This window comes from Salminus brasiliensis, chromosome 2 (genome assembly GCF_030463535.1).
Source record: "Salminus brasiliensis chromosome 2, fSalBra1.hap2, whole genome shotgun sequence".
Taxonomy (NCBI): Eukaryota; Metazoa; Chordata; class Actinopteri; order Characiformes; family Bryconidae; genus Salminus; species Salminus brasiliensis.
In genome coordinates this window covers 49,625,130-49,652,971 of record NC_132879.1, presented here as the reverse complement: position 1 = coordinate 49,652,971, position 27,842 = coordinate 49,625,130, and the positions used below count along the sequence as shown (strand labels likewise).

The 27,842-nt window shown below is 40.3% G+C and overlaps 1 protein-coding gene across 1 annotated transcript in view; it reads left to right on the top strand.

Moving 5' to 3' along the window:
• Nucleotides 1-27,842, top strand: part of LOC140549720 (uncharacterized) — a 65,537-nt gene that overhangs the window by 10,882 nt on the left and 26,813 nt on the right. Inside the window, 10 exon segments of the mRNA XM_072673466.1 lie at nucleotides 17,810-18,076; nucleotides 18,505-18,546; nucleotides 19,748-20,056; nucleotides 20,418-20,727; nucleotides 20,939-21,243; nucleotides 22,313-22,615; nucleotides 22,786-23,085; nucleotides 26,081-26,395; nucleotides 26,616-26,930; nucleotides 27,089-27,412. Of these exon segments, the coding sequence (XP_072529567.1) occupies nucleotides 17,810-18,076; nucleotides 18,505-18,546; nucleotides 19,748-20,056; nucleotides 20,418-20,727; nucleotides 20,939-21,243; nucleotides 22,313-22,615; nucleotides 22,786-23,085; nucleotides 26,081-26,395; nucleotides 26,616-26,930; nucleotides 27,089-27,412 (2,790 nt within the window).

Below are 27,842 nucleotides of genomic sequence, written 5' to 3'. Positions count from 1 at the left end.
TGATTTCATTGATTTCATGGTTTGTATACTTGAAAAAAGGCAAATCACTTCAAGTGTACATTTAACATAATCTGCATTTCACCCAAAGATATTTAAATCAAAACTAACAATGAATGTATAAATTTCCTTTCCACCAATTTCCTACTGATATTAAATCACTAATCAGAGTTACATTTATTTTTCCTGAAGACAATCACTCAAATGCTGTTTATTAATCAGAAATAAATGCAATAAAAGACCAAACTATTTGCTATAGAGTGTTTGCCTATGATGGGGTTGAAGTATGTATTAACTGGCTTATATGAAATGTTATAGATCGCAGTACTTTCAACAATATATAGCAAGTCTGATAATAAAGTGTGAATTTTGACACCAGTTAAAGATGATGTGTTTCACTTCTTTTTGTCTGTCTGACAGATGTATATATATATAAAGTATATACATTTCTGCACCATTTAAGGTGGGATGTTAAGTTACAGCCAGAAGCTGGCAAATACCTTTTGGGTGCAGCAAGGTCAAAACACCTTGTTCTGAATTTAGTGGGAAAACAATGTGTGCTGAGATTATGTGCTGAGCTGGTTACATTCCCAGAAGTACAGTCAACAAAAGAATAACAGCTTCAAAGTCATGCTGATGCGCCACTGACTTATCATAGGAAGAATAGCATCTATATTGTTGCTACTTCAGGCTCAGAACACTAACTGCACTGTGTAACTTTAGAGACCCAAAGGAAAAATGTCTTTTCTTATCTTTGTCTGAGGAGAAATAAAGCAGATCTCAGTATAGTTTCTAACCCCCTCCTTAGGAGAAGTGGAGAAGGAAAAGTGGAGCTCAACATCAGCGCTTAACTGTGAGCAGTTTTGGACGCAGCTGAGAAAAGCGTGAGATTTCTCTCTGCTCTGATAGACTGCTGATATATCTCTGTGATGTAGAATAGAGCTTTATAAAAAAGGAGGAGGTCTTTTATGAATCTTATTCAGCTGAGACTGAGGTGAGAGCAGTCTGGCCTAAAAGAGGTTAAGCCACCTATGAAACATTATTCTGATCCATTATTGTGGTCCTTTTCCCTTGTCCTTTTTCTTTGTTTTAATAAAGCTTTTCCTCCATTTCAGGGTTAACTTAATGTTGCTAATTACAGCTATTGTTACTTTTGTTATGACTATTGTTATTACAAAACATCAATGTATTTATTAATTAATTGATACTTAATAATAATTAATAAAGAAGTGTCATCATGACACTCTATTATGTCTTTACTCAGACATTTGATGGTAATCAGTAATTCATAATTTAATGAACGAAACTAAACATATTCCAATCCACTACAGTGCTGTTGTTGACACTCTCTCTTTGCCCAATGACCAACAGGGATACATCTCGCCCTCTGTTTTAATTAAACATTTTGGTCTAAGGAATTACTTCACCTTTTCCAACTGGTGCCTTGAATACTCTTTGCTGTCTGTAATTAATTAATTAATTTCTGTCTGTCTTGGATTAACAAGATCCAAGATGGCGCTGAGGATGGCAGCCACGGTGACGAGCTCCTCCGTATGGTGTTTGTTTTTGTTTGTTAATGTTGTCTATTGTACGTCAAACTCAGTTAGTTGGAGCAGGGAACAACTACTGAGCTTCAGGAACAACATTTCCCCTGAAAGCATCCCGGAATTTGTTCAAGTACCTTCAGTTTGTGCGGAGATCCTCACCACAGCCTCACTGACCGCGCTCGGCCTCGCCAGGAGACCGTGGAGAATCCGGCGCAGGGGCAGACGAGCCGGCGCGCTTGTGCGTCTGAGGCGGCGCGGGGCTCGCACACCTCTACCGTCATTATTCCTCTCCAACCTCCGATCTCTCAGCAACAAAACTGAGGAACTACTTCTGCTCAACCAAACCAACAAGGACTTCTCCACTGCTTCTGCGCTCTGCTTCACGGAGACCTGGCTGACCGAGCTGACCCCGGACAGCGCGCTGCACCTCCCGGGCTTCCAGCTGCACAGAGCGGACAGAGACGCGGAGCACAGCGGCAAGAGCAGAGGAGGAGGAATCTGCTTCTACATCAACGAGCGCTGGTGTAGAGACACTACGGTACTGTTAAAATCCTGCTCCCCTCATCTGGAATCTCTGTTCATAACCTGTAGGCCGTTCTACTCGCCCAGAGAGTTCAGCTCGTTCATCCTAGCCGGCACCTACATTACATCAAGCGCGTGCATGAGCGACGCGCTGAAACAGCTGGAGGAACAGATCACGAAGGTGGAGCGGGAGTTCCCGGACTCACTTCTCATCATTCTGGGGGATTTTAACAGTGCAAACCTCACGAAGGAGATGCCCAAATACAGACAACACATCGCGTGTCCAACACGAGAAGGTAACACACTGGACAAGTGCTACACCTGTATCAAGAATGCCTATCGCGCGGTCACGCGCGCAGCTGTCGGGCTCTCCGATCACAGCCTTGTTCACCTCATTCCAACCTACCGGCAGAAACTCAAAACCAACAAGCCGGTCATCCCAACAGTGAAGAGGTGGACCAGTGGAGACATTGAGAAGCTGCAGGGCTGCTTCGAATCCACAGACTGGGCTGTGTTTGAGGAGGCGACAGACGGACTGGACGAATACACAGACACTGTGACATCATACATCAGTTTCTGTGAAGACAACTGTATCTCAACTAAATCACAGGTGAGATACAGTAACAACAAACCCTGGTTTACTGCAGAACTCAAACAGCTTCGGAGGGAAAAGGAGGAAGCGTTCAGGAGTGGAGATAGAACTGTCTTTAAGGAGGCCAAATACAGACTGGAGAAAGGGATTAGAGCTGCGAAGAGCAAGTACTCAGAGCAGCTGAACAGACACATCACTGCCAACGACCCATCTTCAGCCTGGAAAGGCCTTCAGCTTCTCACTGGTCACAAGGTGAGAAAGACCCCCCTCCTCCTGAATGACCGACACCTCACCAACGACCTGAATGAGTTCTACTGCAGATTTGAACTCACAAAAGACAATCAGACCATCTACCACCCATCACCCCCCTCCACCTCCACCCCCACACTGGCCCTCTCACCTCTGCCTCCTGCTCATCTCTGCATCAACCGGCAGGATGTTCACAGGCTCTTCAGCAGACAGAAGGTGAGGAAAGCCCCCGGGCCTGACTCAGTCTCTCCATCCACCCTAAAACACTGCTGTGACCAACTAGCTCCAGTGTTTACAGACATTTTTAACAGATCACTGGAACTCTGCTCTGTTTCAGCCTGCTTCAAAACCTCCACCATCATTCCAGTTCCCAAGAAATCCACCATCACTGGACTGAATGACTACAGGCCTGTCGCCCTGACCTCTGTAGTCATGAAGGTCTTTGAACGCCTGATCCTAGCCCACCTGAAGTCCATCACAGACCCCCTGCTGGACCCCTTGCAGTTTGCGTACCGAGCAAACAGGTCTGTCGACGATGTGGTCAACCTGACCCTGCACTTTATCCTGCAACATCTCGACAGCCATGGAAACTATGCTAGGGTTTTGTTTGTGGACTTTAGCTCGGCTTTTAACACTGTTGTGCCGCAGCTTCTTCAGGCCAAACTCTCCCAGCTATCAGTGCCAGACTCCATGTGTCGGTGGATCGTGGATTTTCTGACAGACAGGAGACAGCAGGTGCGGCTGGGGAAGCACACTTCAGACCTCCGGACACTCAGTACTGGAGTCCCTCAGGGTTGTGTTATTTCACCCCTTCTCTTCAGCCTGTACACTAATGACTGTGTTTCCAAAGATCCAGCTGTAAAGTTCCTGAAATTTGCAGATGACTCCACTCTGGTGGGCCTCATAGCCAACGGTGATGAGTCTGCCTACAGAAAGGAAATTGAGCAGCTGGTGTCCTGGTGCAGCAACAACCACCTGCTGCTAAACACAGAAAAGACTGTAGAGATGGTGGTGGACTTCTGACGCAATCCACCCACCCTCCCCCCCCTCCACATCAACAACACTGCAGTATCAATGGTGGAGTCACTCAAGTTCCTGGGCACCACCATCTCCAGAGACTTGAAATGGGAGGAAAACACCCTCTCTATCACGAAAAAAGCTCAACAACGAATGTTCTTCTTGAGACAGCTCAAGAAATTCAACCTGCCACAGACCCTGATGATCCAGTTCTACACAGCGATCATCGAGTCCATTCTCACAGCCGCCATAACCATCTGGTTTGGTTCCTCCACCTCACAAGAAAAAGCCAAACTCCAGCGCATCATCAGGACAGCAGAGAGGATCATTGGATGTAACCTCCCATCACTTCAGCAGATCTACACCAGCAGGATGAGGAAGCGGGCTGGCAAGATTACATCTGACCCCTCACATCCTGGACACCTCCTCTTCCAGACACTCCCCTCTGGTAGAAGACTGCGGTCCATCAAAACCAGCACAACACGTCATGCTAACAGCTTCTTCCCCAGAGCTGTAGCGCTCCTCAACCACAGTGAACACCTCCCACTGTAAACCTCAAAACATACAACTGAACTGTACCAAACCGGACTGAACAGCTATTTTGCACTCTGCCTATTTGTCTATTTGCACACTGTACAGATGTTCTTTTCTGTAAATATCAGCTCTTTACTTTCTGTAAATATCAGCTCTTTATTACCTTTAGTACTTCTTACTTTTTTAATTTATCCCCTACCCTATTTATTGTTTAGTGTCATTTTTCCTTTAGTTTAAGACGGTGTTCTGTGTTTTTTGTTACGTGTCATACGTGTTGCTCTCACCAAGACAAATTCCTTGTATGTGCAACATACTTGGTGAAATAAAGAGATTCTGATTCTGATTCTGTAGATAAAAAAAAAATTAAAAGTTTTTACTTAATTGTTTTCCGATATCAATGAATCTCTGCGGCTTTGGTATTTTTAATTTGCATCGCAATAACTCCAGCAGTTGGTCTGATCATCTTAAAATTGTGATCACATGTATACACTATATACTTAGATGACGTTTGCAAACTTTGGTCCAGATTGGCTTTAAGAGGGCACTAAAACACTCAAACACTTAAGTTAAATTAAATTGGATTAACTGAATAACTTTGCATTTACATGTTCTGTCAGAAATGTAACTCTTTATCTGATATTTTGACTAATTTATTCAAAGAATACAGCTTGTTATACAAAGGTCAAAAGGTCAAGATGAACATCTTGGAGGAAGGCTCCTGATCAATAATCCCATCATATGGACACATTCTAACTCACTTTCACTTGTCTTCTGTATTTCGAAAAGGCCCTATATAGGTGTTACAGGCCTCATTAACATGTGTATTAAAGGGTTCAACTGTAATGTGGTGCTCACTTACAGTGGGGTTTGAACCCAGTGGGGTTTGGTGGACTGGCACGCTACTGAGTGAGCTACCACGGTCACACGACCAACGGCCCCAAGTGCAGAGTCCTTAATCTTAGAGCAGGCAAAACAGAAATGAGAAATAAATCCACCTCAAACCCAGGCACTCAAACCCAGGCCGCCGCATTACGAGACCAACGCTCTGCCGCTTCCCCAAAGCAGCAGTTATGAATGTGGCCAACAAATGAAACGTAAAATAAACAAAGACCACTGCCCAATAATTATGACAGGCCTTCGAAAAAACTAATTCATCATTCGCTCTCAATTGAGTAAGCTCAGCCCTTTCAGCCTGATGGTGGTGCTATAGCAGATGGTAAGCATTTTGATCCATATTGTAGAGAAAATAAAATTTCATGTCTCACGGCCTACAAAAACGCCTCTAAAACTATATATCTCTGCCTGTCTCTTTTCGCAAAATAACAGTGAATATTGAACGCTAAACTTTAATAATTATGAAATAAATGTAGGGATTTTAACAATGTATTTTTAGCAGGTGACAATTAAAAATAAGAGTGGAACTTGGATCATATAAATTATGCATACAAAGCTGTCACTGAAATATTTGACAGATAGTTAGGAAACTTTAAAGGTGTGCATTCTTGGGGGCCTTGAGTAATATTCATAATAGTGCTACTGCAACACTAGGTGGTGCTATAATCTTCACATATCTGTTTCTCTGCAACCATTTATCCTATCAAGATGAAACTGTGATGATGACTTGATATTTAATAAATATGGTCACGTATTATGTATGGTTACGTAATATGGAACGTAAAGAGACATAAAACGGCCACTGGGGGCACCATTTATGCTCTAACTTCAAATTCCTTCACAGACTGTTATAACTTTATGGGCATGTTTCCCAGGAAGCTCCTACAACATTTACTATACATTTACAAAAGTGAAGCACTGCTAGGCCTACTTGTCAGATTCAGCCTGGACCCCACATATCACTGACTGAGGCCATTTTTATTGTATATGTATTTTAAAGAAACAGTAATAAAAACAGTGATACTTTATATTTACTTTAACTGTAAGTGAATCCTTACTAAGAGCTAAGTGTGTGTGTGTGTGTGTGTTGGGAGGGGCTTTATCAGTGTATGGATCAGCTCTCTGCAGGTGCAGCATTAAAGCCGGAGTGTTTCCTCTATCTGAAGTCAGTCTCCTATGTTGGAGGGTTTTCTACCACACAGTGCCAGTTTGTCTGCTGAGGAAAATGTTGTGCCATTTGAAACTAAACCAAAAGTTAAATACTTTTTAACTTTTTTGTAACCACACTTTTGACTTTTACTGTAAACGTTTTTTTTTTCATTATTTTGAACACATAATAAATATAAGGTAGAAAATGCTTACACTTCATACATTAGCTTAGATTTTATGGTTTGATGATTTCATTGATTTCATGGTTTGTATACTTGAAAAAAGGCAAATCACTGCAAGTGTACATTTAACATAATCTGCATTTCAGCCAAAGATATTTAAATCAAACTAACAATGAATGTATAAATTTCCTTTCCACCAATTTCCTACTGACAATAAATCACCAATCAGAGTCACATTTATTTTTTCCTGAAGACAATCACTCAAATGCTGTTTATTAATCAGAAATAAATGCATAAGTTCAAACTATTTGCTATAGAGTGTTTGCCTATGATGGGGTTGAAGTATGTATTAACTGGCTTATATGAAATGTTATAGATCGCAGTACTTTCAACAATATATAGCAAGTCTGATAATAAAGTGTGAATTTTGACACCAGTTAAAGATGAAGTGTTTCACTTCTTTTTGTCTGCACTCTGTTTTCTCTGTGTTCTTTGTAGAGTTTTTAGATCATATTTATCCATTAAGATGAAGATATGAGGGGATTCCTTTGTCTAAATTTACTAGTAATCACACACTGCAGTAGACTTACTGCGGCCAAATGGAGGAATGACAAGTGTTCTGCCTTGGGGCTCAGTGAAGGCTATTCATGTTGCACGGGTTGTGGAATGTCTGCTTAGGTGTGGCATCTAGACAGACATCATCCCACCACAGTTTGAGGAGACAGATGTATGTATATATATATATATATATATATATATATATATATATATATGTATATACATTTCTGCGCCATTTAAGGTGGGACGTTAAGTTACAGCCAGAAGCTGGCAAATACCTTAAGGCTTTTGGGTGCAGCAAGGTAAAATCACCTTGTTCTGAATTTAGTGGGAAAACAATGTGTGCTGAGATTATGTGCTGAGCTGGTTACATTCCCAGAAGTACAGTCAACAAAAGAATAACAGCTTCAAAGTCATGCTGATACTTATTATAGGAAGAATAGCATCTATATTGTTGCTACTTCAGGCTCAGAACACTAACTGCACTGTGTAACTTTAGAGACCCAAAGGAAAAATGTCTTTTCTTATCTTTGTCTGAGGAGAAATAAAGCAGATCTCAGTATAGTTTCTAACCCCCTCCTTAGGAGAAGTGGAGAAGGAAAAGTGGAGCTCAACATCAGCGCTTAACTGTGAGCAGTTTTGGACGCAGCTGAGAAAAGCGTGAGATTTCTCTCTGCTCTGATAGACTGCTGATATATCTCTGTGATGTAGAATAGAGCTTTAGAAAAAGGAGATCTTACACTTGTCTTTTATGAATCTTATTCAGCCGAGACTGAGGTGAGAGCAGTCTGGCCCAAAAGAGGTTAAGCCACCTATGAAACATTATTCTGATCCATTATTGTGGTCCTTTCCCCTTGTCCTTTTTCTTTGTTTTAATAAAGCTTTGGTCCATGCTGCCTGATCCTTGGTTGTTCCCTTGGATATTTTGTTGGTTCCTTTGTCTCCTTTTCCTCCATTTCAGGGTTAATTTAATGATGCTAATTACAGCTATTGTTACTTTTGTTATGACTATTGTTATTATGGACGCTCTCTTGGTTGATTTTGGAGGGAATTTCCATTTCCAAGTCGTGAAAACATCAATTTATTTTGTAACAATAATAATAATAATTAAAGAAGGAAGGTCATCATGACACTCTATTATGTCTTTACTCAGACATTTGATGGCAATCAGTAATTCATAATTTAATGAACAAAACTAAACATGTTCCAATCCACTACAGTGCTGTTGTTGACACTCTCTCTTTGCCCAATGACCAACAGGGATACATCTCGCCCTCTGTTTCAATTAAACGTTTTAGTCTAAGGAATTACTTCACCTTTTCCAACTGGTGCCTTGAATTTGATCCTGTCTTTTCAAATTTGCAATACTCTCATTCATAGCAGGTGACAATTAACAGTAGGAGTGGAGCTTGGATCATATAGATCATGCATACAAAGCTGTCACTGAAATATTTGACAGATAGTTAGGAAACTTTAAAGGTGTGCTTTCTTGGGGGCCTTGAGTAATATTTATAATTGTGCCACTGCAACACTAGGTGGTGCTATAATCTTCACAAATCTGTTTCTCAGCAACCAGTTATCCTATCAAGATAAAACTGTGATGATGACTTGATATTTAATAAATATCAAATAACTTCAAATTCTTTCACAGACTGTTATAACTTTATGGGCATGTACCCCAGGGGGCACCTACAACATTTACATTACATTTACAAAAGTGAAGCACTGCTAGGCCTACTTGTCAGATTCAGCTTGGACCCCACATATCACTGACTGATGCCATATTTTATTGTATATGCATTTTAAAGAAAGTGAATCCTAACTAAGAGCTAAGTGTGTGTGTGTGTGTGTTTGTGTGTGTATTGGGATAGGCTTTATCAGTGTATGGATCAGCTCTCTGCAGGTGTAGCATTAAAGCTGGAGTGTTTCCTCTCTCTGAAGTCAGTCTCCTGTATGTTGGAGGGTTTCCTACCACACTGCTGCCAGCGTCTCTCCTCACTCACACACTCCTCTAAAGAGGGAGGTGGAGTTGTGTTGATCAACGCTGACACATTCACAAATCATCCTTCGAAACTTGTGCTCAACATTTTATATAGATACAAACATTGTATGAAGCTCTGACTTGACTATTTATTCTCTCTCTGGGAAAAAGACCCCAATCAGTGCATTAGGCCTCACTGAGCTGACGAACTCAGCTGTTTAAATACTCAAGCATGCATTGTCTGATTTGGGCCATCAGGTAATAGACTTGACATATCATGTTCATAAAAACACAAAATGCTAGATTTGGGTTCAGTCAGCCTCTAGTAGGTGTTAAAAGAATATCACAAAGTACTTCAATTGTTGTGAATTCAGTCAGTGTTCATTAAAACTGGATTGTTTTATGATATTTGTACATGTGATAGGGTCCTGCAGCCAGTAGCTCCCCTACTTGCCAGGGTTAAGCTGCTATGTGGAATTAATATTTTTGTTAATAAAATTTAACTGTTAATGAAGAAGTAAAGCAGTATTATATTATATGGTACTAAATGATGTGTATATGTGAGCTGGCCTGATAAAATCAGATAAACTGAATAAATGACAAGTAAAAAAAAAAACTATATTAATAAAAAATATTAATAAAAAAAATTTACAGAAGAAAAAATATATCAATTTGTTTTTCATTTTGGAGCATTTATATTGGTCCACTCGTCAAATTTGAATACCATGTTCACTACCAGTTTTGTTAAAAACTTAAAAATACTAGAAAACTAGAAAGTTTTTGAGTGACAGTGACAAATGATGGAATAATCTGTATTGTCTTGATAATCAGTGTTTTTAATTATCACCACTGATAGCAAAAACTCCTAAATCTCACCTGAACCTTTTAAAGGAATAGTTTGGGGGAAGAAATCAAGTACGTTCATGATTTATCACTCTGCTCAGATGGCCAAGTTTCCCCTCCCGGGCCCTGAAGCGCTGCCTCCGACCCCACGCCTCCGGGAATCCAGCCCCTGCCTGACCGTGTGAATGGGGCTCCCCTCGCCTCCGCAGGCTCCGGCAGTGTCCCCCCCTGGTATGACTTACTTATAATACATGACTTTAATGTTGTTAAATAATTTACTTTTTACACAGTAATTATTTCAGGTTATGTTTCTTATACTGACTTGTATTTAGAAGTATGTAAGCTTAGAGGTATTTTTGATACACTAGCTAAGGTTATTTTTCTGAGTAAACAGTGAAGCACTTTTGTAAGTCGCTCTGGGTAAGAGCTCAAACACTTAAAATCATTAAAATCTCTATTATTATGATATTATAAAGTCTACAGATAAACAATCAATAGTGTTTGATTCAGTTCTCTGACCTGAATAACTTTGCAACTACATGTTCTGTCAGAAATGTAACTCCTTGTCTGGAATTTTGACTAATTCATTTAAAGACTACAGCTTATTGTACAATGGTCAAAAGGTCAAGCTGAACAAAACTCCTGATGAATACCTTTAACATATGGACACCTTTTGACAAATTCTAACTGACTTTCACTTGTCTCCTGTATTCCAAAGATGCCCATTTACAGACTAGTACCCTAGGGGGCTCCTCCTTACATTACATTTACAAAATTGAAAGCACTGCTAGGCCTACTTGTGAGATTCAGCTTGGACCCCACATATCACTGACTGAGGCCATATTTCATTCTTTTTCATCTAGAATTTGATCCCATTGACTCAATATGGTCTTTGACTATCAATTACTTATTGAGACTATGGCATTTTTAATTTATAATGCTAACTCATCAGCATCTCAAAATTATAATCACATGCATATATTGAGACTAAGATTTGCTAGCTATGGCTCTAAAAGGTGCACTAAAGCACTCAGAAACACTTAACATTTCCACCACAATGATATTCTGAAGTCTACAGAAAACAAATCTGATCTGAATTACTTTGAAAATACATGTTGTGTCAGAAATTCCCCGTCTGGTATTTTGACATCCATTCAAAGTCTAGGGCTTACTATACAAAGGTCAAAAGGTCAATCTGAATAAAAGTTGTTGACCACCTTGGATGACGGTTCCTGATTAATAATCATAATCATATGCACACCTTTTGACAAGTTTAACTTACTTTCCCTTCTCTCCTGTATTCCAATGAGGCCTATTAGGGGTGTATTGGGCCTCATTTTGGCATGTATATCACAGGATTTAACTTTTCACACCCAAACAACACTGCAAATACAATCACATCAGAAACTTAACTATGAGTTATGTATTTCTGACATCTCTGTTGACAATCAATAGACAGTTCTACCACCCTCAGTAGATCAACACACATGAAATAGACAAATGAAGGCCATCGAAAAAACTAAAAAAAAAAGACTAAATTGCATTTATCATCCTCTCTCAAATGAGTGAGCGCTGCCCTTTTGGCCTGACGGTGCCTCTATAGAAAAATGTTAAGCATTTTAATCCACATCTATTTATAAAGATACATTTTATACATTTTGTACACCCTACAAAAAAAGCCTCAGAAACCATACAGCTCCGCCTGTCTCATTTCACACTCAAATTTAAATTCAAACTTGTCCTAGGATTTCTGACCAATCTTCACTTTTCTGGTGTCAAATGAATCAGAAGTCTATCATTTTGTTAATAATTACCAAAATATGTTGGGAATTTAACAATGCATTAATACCAGATGCTAATTACAAATAGGGGCGGAGCTTGGATCATATAAATCATGCATACAAAGCTGTAACTCTGTAACTTTTTTGACTGATTGTAACAAAACTTCAAACATGTTTTCACTTTAGGACTCCTTGGTAATACATATACGTTGGTGCCACTGCAATATAGGGGGCGCTATAACTTTCACATATCTGTTTCTCAAAAACCGCTTGTCCTATCAAGATGAAACTTGAATAAGCTGCATCGTTGCCTGTACTTGTTTGTGAATTTGTAATTATGGTCACCTCTGACCTGTCAGTTTTCTGCAGATATTTCATATGAATAGACTTGTTCAATCACAATAATATTTAATATGTATGTTCAGGTATAGACTCTCTACACAGGTTGAACTTAAAGAGACTTAAAGAGGCCACTGGGGGCATCATTTATGTTCTAACAAATTCTTTCATAGACTGTTATAACTTCACGGGAATGTAACATAGAGAGTTCCTACAGAATTTCCATTACATTTACAAAAGTGAAGCACTGCTAGACCTACATGTGGGATTCTGAGGCCATAATTTATCTTATATCCATTTTTAAAGAAGTAGGAATTAAAACTGTTTTGTCCGATTTTGTAGAAATAAAAAAATAAATACATTTCTATAAAAAAGTCCCACAAATGTCAGAAGTAGACATGAAGGGAAAAACATGTAGGATTTGAACTGTTTTTATTTTTAAACCACAACAATACAAAAGTATTAGTCCAAAATATCCAGTAATACTTTACATTTAATGTAACTACAATTGAATCCTATCCAACAGCTTGTGTGTGTGAGTGTGTGTGTTTGTGTGTGTGTGTGTGTGAGAGAGAGTGTGTTGGGAGGGGCTTTATCAGTGTATGGATCAGCTCTCTGCAGGTGCAGCATTAAAGCTGGAGTGTTTCCTCTCTCTGAAGTCAGTCTCCTGTATGTTGGTGGATTTCCTACCACACTGCTGCCAGTCTCTCCTCTCTCTCTCACACACACACACACACACACACACACACACTCACACATACACACACACACTCCTCTAGAGAGGGAGGTGGAGTTGTGTTGATCAGCGCTGACGCTCTTTTGATAAATATGGAGAAAGAAAAAAATGCCTCTTCTGATTTGTCACTGAAAATGTTTGATGGTTTCCTCTCCTCTTTCTAATAAGGTCATAGTGAGTGTGATTGGCGGCTGTGGGGTCTCTCTCTCTCTCTCTCTCTTTCTCTCTCTCTCTCTCTCTCTCTCAGTGTCTTCAGTCTCTCTGGGGGAGCGGAGGTGAAGCTTGTTCTGCTGCTGAGTTGAACGGAGTGTGTGCAGGTCAGAGGGAGATGGACAGCTGTGTGCTCCTCATTCTTCTGTCCTCCATGATCACACTCTCCACAGCTGGTAAGTTCTTACTGTCTCAAATGAAAATGAACAACATTAAATACAATCAGAGCATTAACGCTAATCAGAACATTCTGCTATGGGTCAGTATTCTGTTGTTGGGCATTTATATTTTCTTTCTTTTCTTTCTCTCTCATGTGCAGACATTGTAAAATTGGTGAATGGTGGCCGTCACTGTGCTGGGAGAGTGGAGATTTCTATTAGAGGACAGTGGGGAACAGTGTGTGATGATTACTGGGATATAAAAGCAGCTACAGTGGTGTGTAGAGAGCTGGGCTGTGGAGAGGCTGTAGATATAGTGAATGCTGATCACTTTGGACAGGGATCAGGAGTTTTCTGGCAATACTTGAGGACCTGTAATGGATCAGAGTCTACAGTGAACAAATGTGGGGGACGAAATGAGATAGTTTTGGATCCTACGTGTGATCACTCTAGAGATGTTGGAATGATCTGTTCAGGTAAGGAACAAAAAACCTCAGATTGTGATAAACACTGTTTTTTGTGAATCAATCTTCAGATTTATTATTTATTTTGTACTAATCACAGTTTTACATGGAGTACTAGCATCATTTATATTCATGAATAATTCTCCTCTGCCAAACCTGGATATGTTTTTTTGAAAGAGTGATTTGTGGTTTTCTCAGGGTCTGTGATGGGGTCTTGCAGTAGTAGAATTAATTTTTAAAAATGAAAATGTTTAAACTATTAATAAAGAGGTAAAACAGTGCTGCATTCAATTATGCTAAGTTAGAAAGTTGTCTGTGAGCTGACCTGATAGAGTCAGCTAATCTGAGTTACTGGCTATAAATGGTGTAATTCTTGTTTTTGTTCAATTATGGCAGATAAATAAGTTACAAAATAGAAGTGCAATAAAAAAAATGCACCACAGATAGTTAAAAACAAGTAGGGAAAATGGATAGTTTGGCAAAATAAATCTTTACAATTAATCATAATTTAATGTTCAGTTCAGATGCAGTTCATTAGTTAATATCTAAAGTTTGATATCAGGTTTTATGTCAAAAAAGCGCAACAGACTTTGAAGACATGCAAATTTTCCCATCTGAAATATGAGAAAGAGAAAAAGGTTGCTAACAAACACTGTCACTCCCTAAATACACCAAAAAAAATCTCTTTCAATTCATTCGTCTTGATTGCAGATCTTCCTTTATTTGGTGAAGATCAATTTTAGTGCTTTAGAAAATGATTAGACGATTCAATGATTCTGTGCCTCGCTCCAAACACAGACATGTGAAAACAGTCAAGCTTTATGTCACAGATTTAAAATTCTGCAGGGTCAAACTATAGAATCTCACATATTTACATTATTGATTCATAATATCTAAATATTTGTACATTGATGCTCACTGATGTCCACTTACCCAGAGGAAGTTCAAAAGTGTGTGAAAAATGTCACAATTGGAAGATTTTCACAAGAGACAAATATGTTTAGGATAATTGTTACATGCACATTTAATACTGCTCTTTTTCACTTCATCAAATGATTCAATTAAAAGAAGATAAAACTGCTGACATGCATGTTGCATGGTCTACACACACTAGTGAATCAAACAATGGTGGTGAAGTAGTTTTTTTTTTACAACAGGTGGCATAGTAGAGCCGTATGTTTATACACTTCAAATGTGTTGTTGCTTCAGAAGCCTCCTTCTGCCCATCCCTAAACAAAAGACAAACAAATCTGAAGGGGGCATCAATACACCTGACAAGAGTTAACAACAGGGCAGGGCTACTATGTAGAGAACACCTCTGAAGACTAAAGAACAGGTGGGGGTGAGGGCGGAGACAAGAATAAACAAAACAGAGCTCTATGCTAAAGAGCTCATGACAAACAAAACTGACGGAGCAGGAAAGGAACACAACAGAGCAAAAGAATGACAAAATATCATCACGTATCTACAGAGATTAGATGACTTAACGTTTAGTGTTCAGTGTTTTAAAGCAAAGCTAGCCTAGTGTCTCCTGTTGTAAACTAAAAAGCAGGTAGAAACCCTGTCTTTGGCTGATCACCTACATCTGGAGTCAGTGACAAATCATGTAAATTATTATTTTCTTTGCCCATTTCTTAAACCATTTACATTTACAACCATTTACAACTCTGTACATTTTATGGGATTTTGCAGAAATAACAGAACTATCATTGGTAATATCAAGTCATTCATAAGTCCTCAACAGCACAAACCCTTTTCACCATAAGTCACCAGGTTTTCACCAGGTATTGCAGGCTGTTCAATCAATAGACAACACAACTGTCCTGTTAAAAAAATCAGCCTCACCATAGTTTTGTGTTTTTCAGTGTCAGTGATGAAATGTGATAACAGTGAATGATATCAGTGTTATAATAGAGGATCTATTTTAAGAGTATTATAATGATTTCTCTTTACCTCATTTTAGAGGTCAGACTGGTTGGTGGTTCTCGCTGCTCTGGGAGAGTAGAGGTTCTTCATGGAGAGACCTGGGTCGCAGTGTGTGATGCTGACTTTGACCAGCAGGATGCAGAGGTTGTGTGTCGGGAGCTGGGCTGTGGGCTTCCTGTGGAGGTGCTGGGAGCAGCTGCTTTTGGCAGAGGGGAGGGTCAGGTGTGGTCAGAGGAGCTTCAGTGTAGAGGCAACGAATCTCAGCTTCATTTCTGTCCAACATCATCTTCACTCAAACACAACTGCTCCCATGATAATGATGTGGGACTGGTGTGTGCTGGTAAGTGTTTAATCCAACAGGACTCTACAATATCTTATTAAAGATGTTTATGAAACAAGAACTCTGTTACATCATGTAATCACATGTTTAAACTCACATGTCTAAACTCCAAAACTCTTAAGTGAGTACCACTGCTTGCTCGAAGAACTGGGTGGCCCTATGGCTGAGGTAATGAGTTGCTTGAAGAGGTAGCCACTGCCTTTACTCTTCAGAGTTTCACGTTCCTTCTTCAGAGTTTCACGATCACCTTCTGGGGGGCAGTGGTGGCTCAGCAGTTAGAGCGCCGGGCTATCGATAACAGGGTTGTGGGTTCGATTCCCAGGCACTGTTGGACCCTTGAGCAAGGTCCTTTACCCTCTTTGCTCCCCGGGTGCTGGAGTTGGCTGCCCACTGCTCTGGGTGTGTTAAATGCAGAGGACACATTTCGCTGTATAGGGACACCTTTACCTTTCCAACCTGCTGCTCCATCTCCTCCTCTTACTTTCCTTCATCCCCACACAGCCGTGTTACTGCTACCTCTGCCTGTCTGTCTGTCTGTCTGTTTGTCTGTCTATTCCTCTGCAACTCTCCATCTGTCTACCTATCCCTATTCCCACTGTTTAGGATACAAGTTCAGGCTTTATTAAACCAAATCACAAAAAAAAGAAACAACAACTCTACAACTGCCAGGCAACTACTTAGCAACATCTTAGCAAGAACCTGGGATACCATATCAAGAGGCTTACATCACCATCTACTTAATTACACCTTGCAACCACTTGGTATTCCATTTGTGTGTGGTACAGTAATTTTATTAGTGTGCATTTTGTTATGCTGAGGCCTTGTGCTAAAATAAAAAAACATTCTTCATCATTCATCATTCTGCACTCAGTACCCCACAATGACAAAGTAAAAAAAGTCTTAGAGTCCATGAATGCTGCAGTAATGATGGACCTTCTGGAAATTTTTCCCATCTGCACACAGCATCTTTGTGGCACAGGTTCTTGAAGACCTTTTCAACCATGGACCTTAGACTACTTTGTTTGGTGGGTATTATGAAAGCCAGTGTGCTCTTGGGAACTTTCAGTGCTACCAAACATTTTGTAGCCTTTTTTCCTTCTCCGGATCTGTGCCTCCACACAACCCTGTCTCTGAGCTTTACAGGCAGTTATTTCCTCCTCATGGCTTGTTTTTTGCTCAAATATGTGAGACCTTATCTTATCTTAGGTGTCTTTCCAAATAATGTCCAATAAATTAAATTCACTACAGTTGGAATCCAATCAAGGAGCAAAAACATCTCAAAAATGATCAAGAGAAATATGAGGCTCTCAGAGCTAAATTTCTATTGTCATAGCAAAGGGTCTGAATACTTATGTAAATGTGAAATTTTCGTTTTTTTCTTTTTAATAAATTAGTAAATAATATATAATAATATATTTTCACTTTCTCATTATGGGATACTAAGAGCAGAATGGTGGATAAGCAGATTATGAATAGCTTCAACTATCAAATCTTGAATAGAAGCGCTGAGGGGGTTGGGGCCTTGTGACTGACCCTAAAAATGCATTGAGTGAGCATTGAGTATTTAGTCAGAATTGTTAGAGTTGTGGGACCCAGTGTAATATCTTTTCATGAGACACTAAAATCCCTGGCAGAGTCACTAATGACACTTGCTTCTCAAGTGTTACTCTTTGTATAACTTTGTACGTTTTTATGTACTGTTATGTATGTATAGTTAATTGTTTTTAGCATTAAGACTAATGTCCATTAATCTTTTGTTCTTGCTTCCCTTTTTTCTCTCTGTTGTTCAGACAGTGTGAGGTTGGTGGATGGTGGCAGTCGCTGTGCTGGGAGAGTGGAGGTTCTTCATAGAGGACAGTGGGGAACAGTGTGTGGTGATTTCTGGAATTTGAGAGATGCTGCAGTGGTGTGTAGAGAGCTGGGCTGTGGAGAGGCTGTAGATGCACTGAGTGAAGCTCACCTTGGATCTGGATCAGGACCAATCTGGATGGATAATGTGGACTGTAGTGGATCAGAGTCTACACTGAAGAACTGTAGATCAAGACTGTGGGGTAAACATGACTGCAGTCAGACTCAAAATTCAGGAGTCATCTGTTCAGGCAAGAAGCACAATGTGTAGTAGATTTTAATTTAGAAAAATCTGAATGAGAACTTTTTATACAGAAGTATTGCCCTGACTTTCTATTGCTTATTTCCTCTCTTTGCTCATTCTCTTACATTTTAGAAGTCAGGCTGGTTGGTGGATCTTGGTGCTCTGGGAGAGTAGAGGTTCTTCACTATAAGACCTGGATCACAGTGTGTGATGCTGGCTTTGACCAGCAGGATGCAGAGGTTGTGTGTCGAGAGCTGGGCTGTGGGCTTCCTGTGGAGGTACTGGGAGCAGCTGCTTTTGGCAGAGGGGAGGGTCAGGTGTGGTCAGAGGAGTTTCAGTGTAGAGGCAACGAATCTCAGCTTCACTTCTGTCCAACATCATCTTCACTCAAACACAACTGCTCCCATGATAATGATGTGGGACTGGTGTGTGCTGGTAAGAAATGTGTTTTGTAGTTTTTCCAGATGACTGTTTGAAATGTATTCAGTAGGCAAACGCAAGGTTCATGGAATCTCCAGCGGTCTCAGCCTCCATAAACATGTCCATGTCAGTGTGGTCAAAACAGATCTGAAAAGCAAAGTTACATTCTAGCTTCTTCTACTCTGATTTGCTACATTTGATAAGCAGTCTATAAGATGAAATTAGCACGACTCATTATGGTGGTCTTAGCTGTAGTGGGGGTGGGACTCAGCCCTGTGGGCACCAGGAAAGATCCAGTATGCCGTCCAAGGAGCAAATGCTGGATAGCAGAATAGTGTTTAGTCTAGTGTGAACTCCAGCTCGCTTGCTGTGCTTTTGCCTTCTGGTGCACCATATATGATGCTCCCTCTGTTGGCCATTGGACCCTAGCAAGCCCAATGTGTGGAGTTCATCTATGATTGTGGCTGATTTGTAGGTGGTAGCGATGGCAGGCATGATTGCCGGCTGTTGTGGTGATCATCTATGGATGATTATGAGTTCAGATTGAGCTGCAGCAGAAACTTGCTTCATTCTGTTGTCCCCAGAGTGACCCCTGCAATTTTCAATTTTCTCTTCTAAGCAGCTGTCTGATGCTCTGAAAATTAAAATAATTAATGCCCACAAAGCAGGAGAATATGACAATAGTAAAGTATTTCCAGTTTGTTTCAGATTGTAATGTCATTTAGAAATGGCACTCAACAAGACTGGTGCAGGTTAAGTTAAGATCTGGGAGAGAGCTGCTCACAGGAATGCTGCAAAAGCTAATCCAAATTGTTTTCACTGCAAAAGACCTTCAGGAACATTTATTAGACTATGGAGTATTAGTGCACTGTTCTACTGTGAGGCTACTCCTGCAAAAACATGACCTTCATGGAAAAATCATCAGAAAAAAAACCTTTCCTGCATCTTCTTCAAAAATTTCAGCATCAGGATCCCTACCATACAACAGTCTATTTTAATTTTTTTCTGCCTGCGTTTTTAAATAGCAATAGTGCTTGCAAATATATTTATGCCGATGGGCGTGGTGGTCTTGAAATGAGGTGTGTCACTGACTGCGCCACTGACTGAAAACAACCTAGGCAGACGTCAACAGTCAGACGTCATTGCTATCTCAACCTGTAGACGGATGTCCAGTTTTTTGCAATCCTCTGTATATGCATCTCCCTCCCTCTTACAGGCAGTGTGAGGTTGGTGGATGGTGGCAGTCGCTGTGCTGGGAGAGTGGAGGTTCTTCATAGAGGACAGTGGGAAACAGTGTGTGGTGATTACTGGGATATGAGTGATGCTGCAGTGGTGTGTAGAGAGCTGGGCTGTGGAGAGGCTGTAGATGCTCTGAGTGAAGCTCACTTTGGATCAGGATCAGGACCAATCTGGATGGATGATGTGGACTGTAGTGGATCAGAGTCTACACTGAAGAACTGTAGATCAGCAGGATGGGGTAAACACAACTATAATCACTCTACAGATGCTGGAGTCATCTGCTCAGGTAAGTTCATTTAAACAGGGGTTATACGGTGTCCAGCACAGTTTAGTGATTTTTCTGCTAAACCCACCCTGATTCGACTTATCAACTACCAAGCTAAATTAGCGTGTTAGAACAGAGCAGTCACCAAACTGCTGCACACTGGAACTCTCAACCCACAATTAGCAAGTCTGTTATTCTGATCCACTTTCATTTGTTGCATTTAATCAAATTTACTTGAATGTACAACTTCTTTTGAACCCCAGTACCTACGGATTTGTAAATATATGTATATATATTTAGGAACCATGCATTGTCTAATATATTTTCAAGATCATTATAATAAACATCATTAAGCCTTATTGTTAAATAATATCTCTTTTAGGAGTCAGGCTTGTTAATGGTTCTCACTGCTCTGGGAGAGTTGAGGTTCTTCACAATGAGACCTGGGTCACAGTGTGTGATGCTGGCTTTGACCAGCAGGATGCAGAGGTTGTGTGCCGAGAGCTGGGCTGTGGGCTTCCTGTGGAGGTGCTGGGAGCAGCTGCTTTTGGCAGAGGGGAGGGTCAGGTGTGGTCAGAGGAGCTTCAGTGTAGAGGCAACGAATCTCAGCTTCACTTCTGTCCAACATCATCTTCACTCAAACACAACTGCTCCCATGACAGTGATGTGGGTCTGGAGTGTTCTGGTAGGAGGTACATTTTATATATATACTATGGGTATATGTGCAGTTTTTATTTTTTTGAAATTCACTGTTCATAATTATAATTATATGGACATATCTCTCTCTCTGTTATTCCTTTTTTCCAAAAGTAATTTCACTTTGTATCATTTTAAGGCTATTGCAGTTTTTTTTTTTCATACACTCTCTCTATGTCTCTGTGTTGCTTGCTATTGTACAGATAGTGTGCGATTGGTGGATGGTGGCAGTCGCTGTGCTGGGAGAGTGGAGGTTCTTCATAGAGGACAGTGGGGAACAGTGTGTGATGATTACTGGGATATGAGTGATGCTGCAGTGGTGTGTAGAGAGCTGGGCTGTGGAGAGGCTGTAGATGCACTGAGTGAAGCTCACTTTGGATCAGGATCAGGACCAATCTGGATGGATGATGTGGACTGTAGTGGATCAGAGTCTACACTGAAGAACTGTAGATCAGCAGGATGGGGTAAACATAACTGTGATCATTCTAAAGATGCTGGAGTCATCTGTTCAGGTAAATTGTACAACCTTGGGGAAGATTTCACATTTTCTATTGATTAGGATTAAACTCAAATTGTTAATAACATGTGAATAGGCTCATATCATTAATACACAATAAAGTCTTACATGTGGCTCTCAAAAAACACTCTTGCAAGTGTAAAACTTAGCATGGATGAATGAGTCTCTGTCTCTTTTAGGCTAGTTCACCTCAGTCTTGGGCTGTGGGTTGGTTGATTTGGGGATGGGTAGCGAGGTTAAACTGAGAAATAAAGAGGAGGAAACTCTGCCATTACTTCACTTTATTTTAATGTTGAACAGGCTGCCCTGCGGCTACTTGAACTGCACTCTCACTTGTGACATTCACACTCTGCCCTTGTTCTGCTTCTCTCTCTCTTCTTCACTTGCTCGCTCATTCACTCACTCATTCACTCGCTCCACCTGTCCACCTACATCATTCCCGTGCTTAACAGCAGTTTAAACTTAAATGTTTACAGTGTATCACTTCGTCTAACAATAATTAGTTACTACTCTGTAGTATGTACTCTGCTCAAGCTCAGTAGCCAGAAATTTTTTTTAAAAAAGTCAAACGCTACTAACAATTCAGGAGGTGTTTATCAGGTTTTATCAGCAGTTTGTTTTGGAAATGGTAATTTGACCTTCAGTTTTGAGTATTTTAGTCTCTATTTAGTCTTCATAGAGATCCTAGGGAGCCTAGTCTTGTGTGACCAGAAATTATTTCCTGGCGAAGTTGCAAAGATGACTGCAGAGTGAACAGACTTGCTTAAAAGGTCTTTGGCTGGTGGTGGTGGTGGTGACTGTTGTCATCATTAACTTATAAGGAGCATAAAATTACACTTATAACATAAGCTCTTATTGTACTAGACTCTTATTATATTGACTATGCTTGCTACATTGTGTGGTAAATTAGCATAGGAAGGGAGTCATCATAGTATTGTTTTCATTACCCATTCTGGAAATGTACTTGTGGATGAATATAATGTAACAGTTTTGACTGGTCTGGCTGCGGGGACTCATTACATATCCTTAAATTTATCTTTTTTTTCTTATGATAAATATTTTAGAAGTCAGGCTGGTTGGAGGTTCTCACTGCTCTGGGAGAGTGGAAGTGCTTCACAATAAGACCTGGGTCACAGTGTGTGATGCTGGCTTTGACCAGCAGGATGCAGAGGTTGTGTGTCGAGAGCTGGGCTGTGGGCTTCCTGTGGAAGTGCTGGGAGCAGCTGCTTTTGGCAGAGGGGAGGGTCACGTGTGGTCAGAGGAGCTTCAGTGTAGAGGCAACGAATCTCAGCTTCACTTCTGTCCAACATCATCTTCACTCAAACACAACTGCTCCCATGACAGTGATGTGGGGTCGGTGTGTGCTGGTAAGTTGTTTGTTTATTTGTTTGTTGATTTGCTTGTTTTTACAATAGATATAAAATGTTCAGACTTCAGAAATATTTAATACAGTCGATTTCTCATGTAGTCTCATTATCTGCCTCCTTTCTCTTTCTTTTCTCTCTTTATTTTCTCTCTCTCTCTTTCTATCACATAGACAGTGTGAGGTTGGTGGATGGTGGAAGTCGCTGTGCTGGGAGAGTAGAAATTCTTCACAGAGGACAGTGGGGAACTGTGTGTGGTGTTGGTGGGAATGAAATGGCGGCTGCAGTTGTGTGTAGAAGGCTGAACTGTGGAGAGGTACTTAGTATTAATGCAGCTACACCAGGATCTGGACCAATCTGGATGAGTAACGTGCAGTGCAGTGGATCAGAGTCTACACTGAAGAACTGTGGATCACTGGGATGGGGTAAACATAGCTGTAATCATATTTGGGATCTTGAAGTCATCTGTTCAGGTAAGTTTCAATCTACTGTAATATACAATGTATTACTTGTATTGTATTTGGTTGTGAAGTGGTTGAGAATGTTATTTTGTTTTGAGAAGTTTCATTTATTTCCCTATAGTTAACATCCAGCATGTGATTCCCATGGTTCAGGTAAATTAAGTAGTATTTAGGTCATTATTATGCAGCTTCAATAATTAATATAAAACACAATTTAATCAGTTACTGAAAAGACTAGAAAAATTTGACTAATAAAAAAAGTTCAAATACATTTGTAGATTAAGGGTGACCCTAATTTGTAATGTCAACCAAGAGGGAATGAGTCCGCTTAAATAAACACACATCTCTGAAACAAGGCAATGTTTCCCCTAACAAACTCTTCAAAACAACTCCTGTCTTCATGTCTTCTTGGTGGAAAATTGCAATGCCACAACAGTTTGTGTATAACATCAGTTTTAACATAGTACATATGTAGCGTCAAAACAAACACAATATAGAGTTATTAGAAGCAGATTGGTCTCACTGATTGATGTTTAACAAAAGTAACGTGATTGTTGTGCAAGATTTAACAATCTGAATGTAACGTTTCTGTTCAAGTCAAACTGTAGGAACCAGAGATTTGCACGTAAAGCTGACCACCTTAGTTTGCCCCAGGGTCTGGAGCTTTAAAGAGGGTCATGAAGGTCTCTCAGTGGAATGTCCAGTCGAGACTAGGCTTCCAGGTGTCCGAATTTCCATGTCCTGCTTACTTTCGCCACAGCTTGTAGCCGGTAGAAGGGAGCCCAAACAAGGAAAATAAAATAGAATACTTATTTCTCAAGTAAAGTCTATAAGTCTATAAAATCTATAAATGGCATAATATATCTTATAATTATACTGCTTTGTTAAAAATCAGTCACATAATATACAAAGGTTAAAGGTCAGAACATTCACATATATTCACATACAAGACTCATGAGCATTTTAAATACATACCTACAAAAAATAATAAATACATACAAGCCTTTTATTATCATACTTACGTCATTTATCTTGTCTGTGAAAAAGGCCTAAACTAGTGCATTAGGCCTCACTGAGCTGACTAACTCTGTTTGACTAGAAACAGTGAATAAACATATGTATATAGTTGTCATGGCGTGCTAGGCCAGACACGAAGGGATGAACACTCGCAGAGATGGAATCCAATGCAAGTGGGTTTATTCAAACAAACGAACATAAAACACCAAGAGTATGAAAAACATGAACATCAATGAGAGGGTAATACCGCGAACACAAGCGAAGCGTGACAACACAAAGGGTGAACATAACAGACTTGGGACTGGGAGGAGTTGGGAGCTGAGTGGGCACTCTAGGGCACTCTCAGTACATAGACAAGGAGAGCTGGGGAACCAGCAACTAGACAAAATGGCAAGGCCGACCTAACCTGAAACGGCAGCGTGCTGCTGCGAGCGTGGGTCGCCTTGCTGGGATGTGGGTGGCCAGTGAATCCTGACAGTGAGCGAGCGAGCCTTGATGATAACGTGGTTAACAGGGTGACGTACTCCTGAACACCTGTAGTCGTGCGGGGAACCTCTCGAGTGACCTCATGGTTCCAAACGATACAATTCTCGGCGTTGAACTGTGGAGTTGAGGCTCCTTAAGTACCCCCAGTCCCAGGTGAAACACATAAACCAAATGAACATGAAATGATACAATGAACCAAATACATGAACACAAACGCAGGGGAAGTCCTTATGTGGGCCTGTGGGCGGGGGCTCGGAATCACCCCGGCGGAGGGCGCGATACAGAGGGGCTGACAATAGTGTTACTTCTTCTTTGTAATTATTGTGTATTAGTGTGTATGTATTTAGATGAGCACTGGTGTGTGTGTCTAAATGTATAGACCTTAAAGGCATCTAACATACCAAGGTCAAAAGGTCAGTCATTGTAAAACTTGAAGGTCCCTGATCAATATTCAAAACTCATTGAAACCTTTTTCAATGGCATTTTTCATCCATGTTGTTTTTTTTCTGATTGCAATTAAGGCCCCAAATGAGACCATTGTGGCAAACATATCGATATGGTTAAAATATAAATAGTTTAGTGTATAGTTGATACAGATTAATGCAGAGATCAAGGCACAGAAGACAAAGATCCACGGGACAAAAGAGGGTCAAAACACAAGCTGTTTTAAAAATGTCTTTGTATTATAAAACCTATTAGCAAAATGTTGCAACTAGACTAGAGAACAGGTGTGCTAATGGTGGCTATATTTAATATTATTGTAATAAATAAATAAATAATAAAGATTTACAGATTTACACATGTGCCATATTCACTTCTTTAAAATAGTCCAGTGTATTTGTGTGTGTACTTTTTCTGTTATTGGAAACATTACCCTAAAGATAACTAAACATTAACAATTCAATATTAAACCTGATCCATATTCAAGGTAGAGTTTGACAGTGAATGTGAGAGAGTTTTGTTAGCATGATTTTTCAAAAGTGGATTTCAGTATTACATTTCTTTTTCTTTTTAACAATATACCAGTTCACCTAAAAATTGTGTGTGAAAATCATTTGTATATATAATTTGATGCAAAACTGTCACATATTCAATTGAGAATATGCACTTTATTGAACACTGCATGTTAACCTACGAGTAGCTTAGGAAATTATGTAAGTGTCTTCCTCTGAACATTATATTACTTGTACTAGATCATTTCAGGAAATTAAAATATCATGAATACATTTTTGTTCATAATTTAATTAAAAAAGCTAAACAGTCATATGTTATATTCCTCACATTTTAAGTGACATGTTTTTTGTGAAAAAGTAAAGTAAAATATTATATAAAAATATAATAAATAAATACAAAGCTTGAAATATGTAATTATGTGTGTAATAAATATAAAATATAACCTTTTGAATCAAATTGTGATAATGAATAAACTTTTTTATGATATAATAAGTTCCTGAGGTGTACAAATATATATTGTTGTTTTTTAATGAGATTACAATACACACAGGTCACAGAATGTCCAGACTTGTGGATGGTCCTCATCAGTGCTCTGGAAGAGTAGAGGTTCTTCATGGAGAGACCTGGGTCACAGTGTGTGATGCTGACTTTGACCAGCAGGATGCAGAGGTTATGTGTCGAGAGCTGGGCTGTGGGCTTCCTGTGGAGGTGCTGGGAGCAGCTGCTTTTGGCAGAGGGGAGGGTCACGTGTGGTCAGAGGAGCTTCAGTGTAGAGGCAACGAATCTGACATTACTCTTTGTTCAATATCTTCTTCACTCAAACACAACTGCTCCCATGACAGTGATGTGGGACTCATATGTGCTGGTAAGAACTACATGTTTTGTAGTTTTTATGTTTTGACTCCATGTGTGCTGGTAAAGTATAACATTTCATATTACTTACTTACATCTCATTACATAAGACAGAATTTCCTGGACAGGCAGTACAGGTAGTCCTGGACCACACACAGCTTAATTCCTGGCCAGGAAATCGGTCTCAAATGTAATACCTGCATTCCTATTTACCTAATAATTTGTGGTTTCAGGTCACACTCTGGCTCAACTGATGAACGGCTCAGACTCCTGTTCTGGTCGAGTTGAGCTCCAGTACCTCAGTGAGTGGGGCACAGTGTGTGATGTAAGCTGGGATATGAGAGCTGCCAGTGTCCTCTGTGGTCAGCTGAAGTGTGGGAGTGCTGTGGCTGTGTTGGGGTCAGACTGGTTTGGGGAGGGGTGTGGCCGGATCTGGGCTGATGAGTTTGATTGTCAGGGGAACGAAACACACCTGTCAAAATGTCCCATTTCATCATGGAGTCGAACTGCATGCTCTCATAAACAGGATGTTGGAGTCGTCTGTAGTGGTGAGCTTTCCGAATCTTATTGGTAATGCTTTCTCAACTACTGGGACATTTTTTATCATAAGAAAGGATGAATTGGAAAAAAGTGTTCTTTAGAAAATGCAAAAACAAATGACTGCAAGTACAATCCTGAATTTAAAGTATTTTTGTTGTATTTTCAGGATCCTCTCTGGCGTTTCATGAGGGGCGAGTGCGGTTGTCTGGAGGGATGGAGTGTGAGGGGGAGGTGGAGGTGTACTTCAGGCAGGACTGGAGGAGAGTTCTGCTGGACTCCTGGAGTGAGCCTGAGGCATCTGTGGTCTGCAGACAGCTGGGCTGTGGCTCTGTACTCAACATCTCCAGCTCCTCTCCATCCAGTTCTGAACACAGCTACATGTGTGTGAGGGGTTTCAACTGTTCTGGGAGTGAAGCTCATCTGGGGAACTGCAGCAGTGCACAAGCAGTCAACTGCAGCTCCAGAGAACAGCTGTACATCACCTGCTCTGGTACAAATATTGGAATCATTTTGTAGCATCACACAATATTGGAAATATATAGAGTAAACTTCTTATTTATTCAACTTTTATTATTAATTCCTGTGTGTACATTGTAATAGTCATTAATGGCATTAAAAAGGTTAAGCAATAATGTCTGTGTTATTATGGGGGGTTAAGATAGCATGGGGGACAGTGGTGGCTCAGCGGTTAGAGTGCCGGGATATTGATAACAGGGTTGTGGGTTCGATTCCCGGGCTCGGCAAGCTGCCACTGTTGGGCCCTTGAGCAAGGCCCTTTACCCTCTCTGCTCCCCGGGCGCTGGAGTTGGCTGCCCACCGCTCTGGGTGTGTGTGTGTGTACTCACTGTGTGTACACACACGAGTGTGTGTTCACTACCAGATGGGTTAAATGCGGAGGACACGTTTCACTGTACAGTCCA